The sequence below is a fragment of the Myzus persicae genome, unplaced genomic scaffold (genome assembly GCF_001856785.1).
Source record: "Myzus persicae strain clone G006 unplaced genomic scaffold, MPER_G0061.0, whole genome shotgun sequence".
Classification (NCBI taxonomy): Eukaryota; Metazoa; Arthropoda; class Insecta; order Hemiptera; family Aphididae; genus Myzus; species Myzus persicae.
In genome coordinates, this window is record NW_019101674.1 from 322559 (window position 1) to 334652 (window position 12094).

A 12094-nucleotide genomic window follows, 5' to 3' on the forward strand; every position below is an offset into this window, starting at 1 on the left:
AATCAAAAACTCCACCGATAAAATAATTAATGAAAACAATTATATTGGTAAATTATGTATTTTATTTTTATATTACATAATTTGCATACAACTTGTATTAGGTACTAATACTTTTCTATACGTATATAACATTAGGTAAATGTTAAACTTTTTGGTTCGGTCAAAAACGGAATCGACCTTTTTTAATTTAACAGAAAAGTGAATCAGCCGAGTAGGGGAGGGAACGATTTCGGTCGAAAAGTGTCTCACCCATTATATTCAATATAATTGTAATGCCCAATATATATATATAATATATTATACTTTCGTTTTATTTATGGTGCTATAATGATTAATATTTATAACTTTAAAAAATAATATTATAAGACCAATGTAAGGAGATCCACTGAAATAATATTTATTGAATAATTAAAAATATTGCTTCACTACCAAAACCGAGATGTCCTGTTAAGAAGACGTAACACTAACATTTGTTGTATATCCGTCTTACAAGTGCACTTGTATGGAATTTGATAGCATGAATATTATCTGTGTTTGTATGAAGGTTTTATACGATGGTTCAATTTTTCAACAAGTTTTGAGTGTATATAAGTTGTGAATTAAAAATTCTCACAACTCGCTTGTAAACTGAGTTATCGTAAAATAAATCCACGGTTAATGTTCTTACCAACAAGTTTCATAAGCAGACCTATAATCACTCAAATCGTTAAACTAACGAAACTATAGCTAAACGTGATCTGCTGATCTCAAATTTGCCGTGTTACGCATTTGTAAGAAGGATACAACGGGCGCCAGCGTTACGTCCTCTTAAAAAGAACCACGAAGGTCACGGAACGACCGCAAACATGTTTAAAATTAGTAAGACTTTTCACCGAGTACAAAAAAATACCGCGGTTATTATAGAATTTTCACCGCAATTTATTTTTATTTTTTAAGATCAAACGTTTCTGCATTTATAATAAAAACTTAAATCTATAAATGGGTGTAACTGACGGACAAACTTGTGAAAAATACTGCAGATACATTTTCTATCAGAAATTAATTATCTCGGGAGACGTCGGCTACAGTATCTATAGTAGATCTGCTCGCAGCTAGGTTGCTTCGCCTTGCCGCCGGCCACCGCCAAGTCTTCCATCTCAGCAACTATGTATGAAACAACCGACGATGGCTCTGCGAAGGCCCCTCGCATATATATATATATGATGGAATATTATAAAAACGGTTTCGATTTGTGAAGAATGATGATACCGCCACAATATACCGTCGACTGTGTATATTGATAATACCACATAGGTATATATATATATATAATATATTATATTCCCCTGCAGACACGCATATATACGTAGCAGCCGCGTATTTTAACGTCGCCGTGGCCGTAAATAAATATTGGTACAAGGACGACGAGAAAAAATTCAAAACAATCGCATCGATTTGGAGTGCAGACCACAATTATTTAATAATAATTATTATTATCATTATATAAGCGTATCTATACCTATATATAATTCATATGAGATGTGTATATATATATGGGAACGCGAGAAAAGTTATCGTTTATTCAGTCGCCGGTTATATGTAGACGTAGGTACTATATATGGGCATCGTATCGATCCATATATATACATCATAAATCTATATATATATATATAGATAAACTTTATCGTAGTCCGACCGGGTCCCTCGTACTTACATAATAATATACATAAAGTTCTATACAACATTTTTATACGTATTTTTTACGCATTCAATCTATGTAAATAAATACAAAAATTATATTTATACGAGAACCTTAAGAAAAACAAAGTGCATTTGTATCTAATACCAGTAATACCGGGATATATTTTTGTACATATATAAGTATAATGGCGACGAAATTTGTGGCGTTTATGTTCTTAACGTGTTACGTGATCGTGAAAAACGTTCAATCGGCTAAGCTCCAAGCTCTACCATTACGTAAGTAATATAATATGTATATAATAATAAAAAACAAAATCATCACTGAACACTCCCTAATTATTATGCAGTGCAAATAGTTAACAGATTCAAAAATGTTTTTGAGTATTTTTAAATATTATATGTAGATCATTAAACACAACGAATCATTATAAGCAGTTTTTTTAAATCCCTATATTTAATTAGGTCTAGGTGTGATATTTGTTATAAATACAATATCATTATTATTAAGCGTTTTCTTCGAGACATTACTAAGTATTTAAGTATAATTATTGAAAAGTATAAAAGTCCTGGTGAACTTCCAGACTTGAGTCCACTCATTTCGTGGAAAAATAAATGAATATTATTACACAGAAAACAATTTTAAATTTTAATATGCGTAAGCTGTCAATTGTATGGTTGCAAAAATATAGTTTTTTTAAATTTATTAACGTAAGTACCCATAGAAGGAGAGGGGAGATACTGCGGTAATTGCGCTTGTGAATCTATATAATAATTGATATTAACATTATAATAATACTATTATATTAATATTAATATTAAAAAAATACATAAAAACAGAAATAATCTAAAAAAATCATCTTAGTAACTTTAAATTTTAAATAAATTCTGAATATTTCATTTTTTTATAACATTAGTGAAGGGCGTGACCACGGGGGTGCCATGTACCCTTCTGTTTTTTGTATTGCTTATCTTCTAACTAATTTTTCTGAACATAAACGAAACCACAATGACTTTTTATCATTTAAATTCGACCATGTTTTGTAACTCGTCATTTTCTTGAAATTCATTTTTAAATACTACTTATTTAAAGTTAATTGAATCCTTTAAACTATTTTAGTTATTTTACTGTGTACCTAACATATTATATAAGATAACTAACTTGATGAGTGGGATTTTAAAGGATACAAAAACTTAAAATCTAGTTGAATTCTTAGTTTCTAGACATGTATACAAAATGCAACTAAATATAAATATGATATCAGGTGACTATTAAAAAACTTATAGTCGGTAAATTACAATGCACTTATAGCTACAATGCAGATTAGAAGTTTATCTAAGAATTTAAAATCTATATGACATACCCGGTATCTAGTTGTCTTCGTGTGAATCTTGATCACGAAATTCAATATGTACAATAAACATTCTTATTAATTTGATTAATTATACAGGTAACAGAAGCTTTTGTGTTGAGTATATAATAATGTAGATTTCCTTCAACAATAACGACCTAATAAGTAATAACAATCAAATGCAATCATTACATTATTTTCTTTTGTTTACAAATTATAATAATTATCTTTCGATTTAGTACCTATAATATATTATAATACAATAAAGCACATGGATAAAAGTAATGTGTAGATTGTAGGTACTAAAACCGTTTGATTGAATATTGCTCTACCTCGTATGCCATACGCAAAAACACACACACGAAATAATTATAGGTGGACCGTGGGCATATGATATTTCAATAACTTAAATAAACGTGAACATGGGTATACTAATAAAATAGATTAATTATTATTACTGATCTGATATTTAGATGTAAACATAACATCAGCGAGACATATGTCTATAGCATATGTTTAATAATAATGACATTTTAAATTGTATTTTATTCTTATGGGGTAAATATTGAAATAAAAACGTGTAGATGACCTTCGTTAAAATGCCCGTCTCACCATGCAATACATAATATATGATACTACTTTGGAATTAATATACAGTTAATTGCATTATAATTAATTTTTAAAACATGGAGGTTGATCAAAAAAAAAAAAAAACGCAAAAATGAATACTGACATTGACATATTTTGAAAATATAAGTTTGGATCAAGGAGGGCTACCAACAACGCTATTAATCATATATACAACGATGATTTTTAAGAGGACATTGGATGAACATTTGTTGTCTCCGTCTTACAAATGCGTAACATGGCAAATTTTACGACAGTAGTACTCGTTTATCTCCGTTAGTTTGAAAATTTAAGTGAATTGACCTCTTACACAATTTTAAGATAAAGTTATAATCTAGGCCATCTCTTAGGCTTTTTATTATATTTTAGTTTTAAAGCGAATTATAAGTATTTTAAAATTGTAAATTGTTTGTACATCTTACAATACTCATAACTCGCTTAGTCGCTTTAAAATTAAAATATAATAAAAATCCTATGAGATGTCCTAGATAATAATCTTAGCTTTACATCTTGTACGAGGTCAATTCACTCTAATTTTTAAACTAATGGATATAAAGGTAATCTGCTGAGTGTAAAATGTCCAATGTTACGCATTTAAAAGACGGAAACAACTAATATCTATTTTGGGATTTTGACCTATCGAATGCACCAACTAGATTCACTTTCTCACCAGAAAAGTTACTGAAGTTGAAAATATTTCGACAACTATTTTCATGTATAATAATATATATAGATACACAAATAACTCGAATCATGGTAAGATCAATATATTCATGGCTACGCTCAGAATCTAAAATATATATCAATAAGTTTGAACGTATAATTCTAATTTTTATTAGCAGATAAAAATCATTTAACTATAACTATATATTAATTACTATTATACTTAATTTAATGGCAGAGACATTAAAGTGATTAATTATTATGTAATTACATAATATTAAATAAATGTTAAAGAGGACGCTAATCCGTACGTTTGTTGTCTCCGTCTTACTAACGAACGACATGGAAAATGTCATTAGTTTCAGTAGTGTGCTGTTGGTTTTGTTATTAGAGTAAATTAGTCTATAACCGATTAGGTTTAAGCTTTCCGTGCTTAAACGTCGCCGCGTCGGAGATTTGTTCGATATTTGAATTTTCAAGCTATATGTGGGTATGTGAAACATCACAAATCTTAAATGCTCATATCAAATTAAAATACGAAACAAAATTTAAAAAATGGAATAAAAGCTGACGCTTAGCTCAGATTATGTTCTTAAAAGTTTGATAATAAGTTGATTCACTATAATTTCAAAACTAACAGCACTCTACGAAACTATTGAACGACAATTATGTATTTCGTACGGTGTGTAAGACGGAGCCAACAATTGGATGGGTAGCACTCTCTCAAGGATGAATCATGAATGTGTTTATGACGGTTTTATAAACGGTTACAGCGTCGTACATCGGTAAGGGCTGTTTGAGGGACGACCCAAACCTAAACGAATGCGTCGTACGCAAAGGAGCTCCAGTAATCGACCGTATAGTCAAAGGTGACCCAAAGTATCGGATACCAAAATTAGATCCTTTGGTCATACCAGAGTTGACGATCAAACAGGGTACCAAACAAGTTGGTCTGACGATGTCGTGCAAGAACTGCGAACTTCACGGACTAAAAGAGACGCGATTCGTCAAGGCCAGGTATGAAAACACTAAAACAGCGTTATAATAGTTTTAAATTATACTTGTATGTAGGTGTGAGGTAAACTCGTGTAACTTTTGTGCAGTTTTATACTTTTATAGTCTAACATTGTATTAACTATGCATGACAATAACCATTTATTGACTACCTGCATAAAGTTCATGTGAAGTTTGGATTCAAAATAGTCTATGATTACGTCTCAAATGTAGAGATCCGACAACAGAGCATTGAATTGAATTGAAAAATACATTTATTTATACATGGCAAAACGTTGAATAGGTACGGTGATTGAATTGAGTATACAAATTGTGTAACTTAACTTGGTAGTCGGCACGCGCGCATACCTCTCATACACATGTCATGAAAATAAATTCTTATCATAATTTTAATTTAACAGTTGTAACTTGTAATAAATAATTTCATGGTTATGCATTCGGGATGTATATTTAAATTTGGAAATATCAACGGTTAAATGACATGAAGTAGGTGTATACTATATACATTGGTTTTTAGAAAAGTATATGAAAAAACCTAAATATAACTAATATTGACTAATTAAAATGTATTTGTAAAAATTTGCATTAATAAATACTTATACTCGGGTATTCATTAAACATTTTCTTGAAATATATTCAACACTTTGTGAATGAAATACAATAAAATAGAATAAATTTAACTGCACATGCGGCTATACGTTTATAATATGCTCTAATATTGTAGTATAGTTAAATTCAAGTTTTTCACTAACTTCGTAAGGCTGCCTTAAATAACGGACATAAACGCACGTGACACCGTAAATAAATCAAATTATGCACAAAAAAGGAGAAAGTAGGTGTACATAATAATGTGTTAAAACTTAAATTAGCACACGCCCAAATGTAAGAATATTATTAAAAAAATAATTCTATAAGAATTTTATTAACGTTATCACATTTTGAGAAAATATGTGGTTACCTAAAATGTATCATTATGTATATGAAAATTATTGTATGTATAGAGTGGACGAGAAAAAAAGACATGTTGAATGGGACTTTGAACTCGATCAATGTATGTTTTTGGGACAATATTCGGTCTCAGGGCAAGTCCTGATACTGCCAATCAAAGGCGACGGAGACGCCAATATCACAGTCAGTAAGTACTAAGTACTACTTAAGAATTTGGTTCATTATTGTAAAATGATGTGTCAATTACTGTACATGACACCATAATATCCATATATTAAAATTAATAATTAAAGATAGAATATTAACACCTTAAAAACAGCCAACGAATGCCATCAAAGCATATAATAACAATGTTAGGATGGGTCGTATTATGTATCTGTACTTGAGCTAAGGGGTCGACTTAATAATAAAAAAACTATTGTCGAGCGGTCGTGGTTACTGACTAAGGTTACTCCTTTTCCGATGAATATAAAAAGAAACAAAAATAACAATAAATAGTGCTCTAATATTGAATATTATACATATTTAATGTCCAATATAAATGCATAGGTACCTAACAACAAGGTGTTTAGTATGCTACATCTTTGGGCTGTGGCACCAGTTAAAGTAATGTCTTAGTGATATCGACAAAAAAAAATATTAAGAAATACCTACAATTGGGTACCTTAAACTAATATTTTAAAAACTATTATGCGATAATATTAATGATTTTTTTTTTTTATTAAATATCTCGAGGGACAAGGGAAACAGACCCCTAACAAAATTTCATTAACGAATATTGAATGTATGTACAAATTACTTACAAAATTAAAATAGAGCAAACACAACAAAATGTATAAATAAAACAAATTACATAATTATTATTCTGAAATGAAACAATGAACCATAAATATATTATATTTGTTGGCTTTAGCACATCCCATAAAAATGCTAGTCATCAAAATTCTTTCTCTATTTATAATATTTATGATGCTGTTATCCGTTTAAATAATTCAATTTTATAATTATTCAGACGGGATAACGTTTACGTATTTGTATGATTACGATCTAGTCAAACGAGCGAATGAAAGAGACTATGTGGATATCGTCAAGAGTGAATTGAGGTTCAATGCTAAGGGGATGAAATTGAAATTAGATAATTTATTCAACGGAGACAAGCTTTTGGGTAAGTGCACATGCATGGTAAATTATATATTATATTTTTTTTTTTTTTATTATTATTAGTTAAGCATTAACTACATAGGTTATTAGCTTACAGGTGTAAATTTCTACATTAAATATTTATATGCTGTTGTACAATTCAATTTTTTTTAAGTATAAAATTATATATATTATATTATAATCTATATACCGCATAATTGCATGCGTCATGCAATGTTGTGACTAGTATATCACTCAATAAACATAAAAAAACACTGAAAATTATATTAAATAGCTCATACCTATACACACATTAAGATGCACACGTAACAAATTCTTTTAGTAATTGCTATACCTACCTAAATGTAATATTATTTAATTGCAATACAGTAATAGTACATACCCATGTAAAAATGTAAGACCTTGTTAAGAATTTTTTACCAAACTTTATATTATAATGTATATATTAAATTACCTACCTATTGAACGTATTTATATATATATATGTCGACATCTAAATAGAAGATAACCTTGTCAACAAATACGTAGATACCTATATAATCAATACATTTATACAATAAGTATTACAATAAGTGCAATTTGAATATCTATGTAAGAACATAAATCTATGTCATTACATAAATGGCTAAATATATATAAAAGGCTAAACGCATATTTAGTTAATACAATTATTTTAAACACATAAATATTAGTATATTCGTAAATTGTATTATTACACAACTGAGAGCACTGAATAATTAATAATATTTATATACCACTAGCGGCACTATATAGGTATATGGGGAATCTTAAGTTTATACACGAGAGTAGTAGGTAAAAATAACATATTGTATATATATTATAATAAATTAATTCATTTCCATACATTTAAATATACATCATTATTGTAAACAAAACAAAATGTATATCTTACATTGTCTATATTTTAATACTTGTTTCAAAAAAACACACTATATATCATATAATATTAATTTAAGAAAAGTTGTACACCTATAATAATATATTTTTGTGCCATGTAGGAACTTACTTTAATTTATTTACTTAACTTATATATGTATTTTTTACCCGCTAGGCCTAGTATAGGAACATTCGCTTCAACGTATATATTTTGTAATTTTTAGATCATAATATATAATATATTTTTAGCTTATAATATATTATGTTTTTTTTTACAAGTTTTTATTGCACTAACCTAGCATTAGAAAAATAAGTTAGAAAACTGTATTAGGAATCAGTGTTTATAAAGGTACTACTATTACTATTACTACTATTGTACAGCAGCCAGCAGGGTAATATCGAAAGAGAGCAGGATTCAATAATTATTACATTTATATTTATTTGAAATGTTTTACTGTCGTCTGTATATAAAGCAAGTAGAAAGACGTATTTTTAATGAAACCTTTCATTTTGTACATTACAGGAGATAACATGAACCTTTTTCTAAACGAGAACTGGCAAGATTTACTGAAAGAGTTCGGACCTGCCATCGGTGACGCGTTCGGAACGATTATGAAAAACACGCTGGGATCGGTGTCTGACTTAGTGCCGTACGACTTTATTTTTCCAACTAGTTAATTTGCACTTTGTCTCTACTTCTCTATTATTATTTATTGTTATGCATATTATATTTAGCGTTATAACTTATAAACCTAATATACCTACGTTGGATTGATATGTAATATAAGATTAATATTCATAGTATCTAAATTGGGTGACAGTTAAAATCGCGAAAAAATAATCGCGAAAGTCAAAATCGCGAAAAAAAAACAGCGAAAATAAAAATCGCGAACGGTTTTAACAGCGAAAACAATAATAGCGAAAATTAAAATATATTCATTTTGGTTTATTTTTCATAAAAACCTTAAAATATGTCAAAATACTATAAAAAAATACAATTTAAATTTGATATTTTTCCTAAAATTATAATATATAAGTATATAAATTTAAAATATTTGCAAAATTGAATAAATAAATAAATAATAATAAATACAATAAATAATTATTAAATTTGATATTTTAAATTATAGGCAACACCCCTTAGGTATTCAAGTCAGTCCCTATTATAGTAGTCATTAACTAATTCTGTAAGTGTATCCCTTTTGCGTTTTCTGGATGGTTCAACAGTGCCCGCTATGTACTGATTTATTTTCATTTCATTTAAGCTTTGTTGCTTTTGAATTGCTTCAATAAATTTCCATATTGTTGGATGACATGAACTCAATAAGTTATTAAAGCCTCTATGCCATCCTTCAACATAATTATTTGTTCTGGGTAAACCAGATATAGTAGACCTAAAGCAGTTCCACAGTGAAATAGGGAATCTGGGATTTCTCCTTCTACGTCTATTTGGACGACCAATCCATGTATCCTCAAAATAGGAAATAAGTGGTTCTAACACGTCTTCATTATTAGTGTAATACGTACTTTCACACAATGTCTCAAATGCGTCAATTACGTCATTTTCCGGAACAAAAGCCAAGGCAGACAAATAACGGACTTGCAATGAAAACTCTGAGTCTGCTTTATACTTGTCTACCATTCCAGAAATAGTTTGGATTTTTCGCCAAACACATTGTGTTTGATGAAAAAAACAGCCATTTTGTTCAGTATTTGGAAATTGTATTTTAAATGCGTTTAATGAGCTTTGTTCAAAATCAGTCATTATTGTTTTTGGATTTAAATTAATATTATGTGTTTTGATTGCCGAAAATAACCTTTCATACGAACTTTGCGTTTTATCTGGCATTAAAGCGAAAACTACTGGTATTACTAAATTATGCTTTATAACATGTATCGTGTATACTTGTGTAAATAATGGAGGACAAGACTTAAAAGTTCCATCTGCAAACCAATGATCAGATTTAGACAGTAAATCTAAATTTTCTTTCGTAGCAAACACTAAAATCCGACTTTCAACTGGTTCAATGTCATTTATTAAAAATGTACGACCATCAATAGTTTGGGAATATTTATCGGGTATTGTTATATCTGTGATAGTAAATGGGTTAGACGGAGCAGAACTATTAATTTGTCGTATACGGCACACAGTGCGTTTAATATAACTTACTGGAGGGAGAGCTCCGTGAACGGCTTGCGAACACAATGTTGAGGCTTCTGAAACGATCTGATGTGGATTATCTTGAGATGACAGAGCTCGAATTTTAATTTCGTTTATACAAACACGTTTTTCAAATTCTAAATTTGAAATAGTATGGTTATGTTCACTAGGTCCTTTTACAATTTCGTCGTTTTTTAAATTAAGGCGCGATTTACATAGTTCTTCAGTACATCTCCAATACATGGTATTTTTATATTTTTTGTCAAACCTATATAAATAACCATTATATTTAAGTAAATTTTTGTTTTTTTTGACTTTTTATAAACTCCATTGCGAAAATGTTACGAGTGAATAACTGTACGAATATAGCAACGGTGAACGGACGAAATGCGGACTGGTGTGACTGGTGATTTGTACAAAGTACAAAATGACATTGATTATCTAGGTATCATTATTATTATTATTTACTATGACAAAGCTTGACAGATGTTAGGTTCAACTTCGGCTTATCTTTATTACGTGATCCAAGACGCAAGATTACAAAATTACATTATTGATTAACTATATTACTTATTATATTATAAAGGTATACCCACTAACGAAAATAATTTCTTACTTGTCCCTATTATTGTTTTCGCTGTTAAAACCTTTCGCGATTTTTATTTTCGCTGTTTTTTTTTCGCGATTTTGACTTTCGCGATTATTTTTTCGCGATTTTCACATGGACCCATCTAAATTATAATGTAGGCTACTAGACTACAATAATTACCTAACCTAACCTAGCCGACCTCTCTAAATGCCGGCAAAATCAATGATTTATACATTTGCAAAATATATTAATATATTACTGAATATTTAATGATGATTTTTTACATAAACATTTTTTACGAGCTATAGGCTAATAAAGCAATTGCACCAGTATTTTTTTTTTTTTTTAATTTCTCAGCTAAACATAACTGGTATACCCATACTATAGGTACAACTATAATTATTAAGTAACTGGTGTCAACGATATCTACAAGTTCCTCATTTTATGATTTCATATAAAATAAGTAGGTATAAGGTATTTATATTCATAAGACATAGTGAATAAAAATAAATAATTTAAACATATTACTAATCGTAAAATATAAGAAATGCAATCTATAATTGTTATAATTGCTAGGTGTGTTTAATTTATGTCTTCAATGATTCAATCACCAAATATATTTCACCTGTTGTTATTTTAATAAAGATGATATACAATAATATGTACTATTGTTTGGATTTTTTTTACCTATACATGGCTAAATCCAGATTTTCTAATCATTAATTCCTTCTAGGATAGTTGCCAGTTGGTAAGTCCTCAACATGAAATATAGTACATGCGTACTTAATATTTATAAACCTATAATATTACTTTATAAAATAATAATAGTAATAATAAGCGTATTATTGTTAGTTATAAGTAGGCGCACTAATAAAAAAAGTGTTGTACTATTATGTACCTATAAATTGATTTTAATTTATAAATATAATATATACTTTGAAATTGCAGTAAATGTCTTCTTTTAGAGTTCATTGTTATACTATTTCATACCAGCTTCATCTAGTT

At 28.8% G+C, this 12094-nt stretch overlaps 2 protein-coding genes across 2 annotated transcripts; one reads left to right on the forward strand and one right to left on the reverse strand.

Moving 5' to 3' along the window:
• Positions 1 to 1544: 1544 nt before the first annotated feature.
• On the forward strand, positions 1545 to 9238 carry LOC111030051 (protein takeout-like). Its single transcript, XM_022309369.1, has 5 exons — positions 1545 to 1956; positions 5093 to 5336; positions 6335 to 6468; positions 7294 to 7446; positions 8863 to 9238. Exons 1-5 carry the CDS (start codon positions 1866 to 1868, stop codon positions 9015 to 9017), a joined length of 777 nt encoding a protein of 258 aa, XP_022165061.1. The 5' UTR covers positions 1545 to 1865; the 3' UTR covers positions 9018 to 9238.
• A 254-nt stretch (positions 9239 to 9492) lies between these two features.
• Positions 9493 to 10743, reverse strand: LOC111030079. The gene has a single exon (XM_022309414.1). It carries the CDS (start codon positions 10741 to 10743, stop codon positions 9493 to 9495), a length of 1251 nt encoding a protein of 416 aa, XP_022165106.1.
• Between the last annotated feature and the right edge of the window lie 1351 nt (positions 10744 to 12094).

What these genes read in the sequence shown, in the direction of transcription:
- LOC111030079 (XM_022309414.1), bottom strand. Translation starts at nt 10,743, where the DNA reads ATGTATTGGAGATGTACTGAAGAACTATGTAAATCGCGCCTTAATTTA.
- LOC111030051 (XM_022309369.1), top strand. Translation starts at nt 1,866, where the DNA reads ATGGCGACGAAATTTGTGGCGTTTATGTTCTTAACGTGTTACGTGATC. An exon ending in GCTCCAAGCTCTACCATTAC is followed by an intron (nt 1,957 to 5,092) that starts GTAAGTAATATA and finishes AAACGGTTACAG; the next exon opens with CGTCGTACATCGGTAAGGGC. An exon ending in ACGCGATTCGTCAAGGCCAG is followed by an intron (nt 5,337 to 6,334) that starts GTATGAAAACAC and finishes TTGTATGTATAG; the next exon opens with AGTGGACGAGAAAAAAAGAC.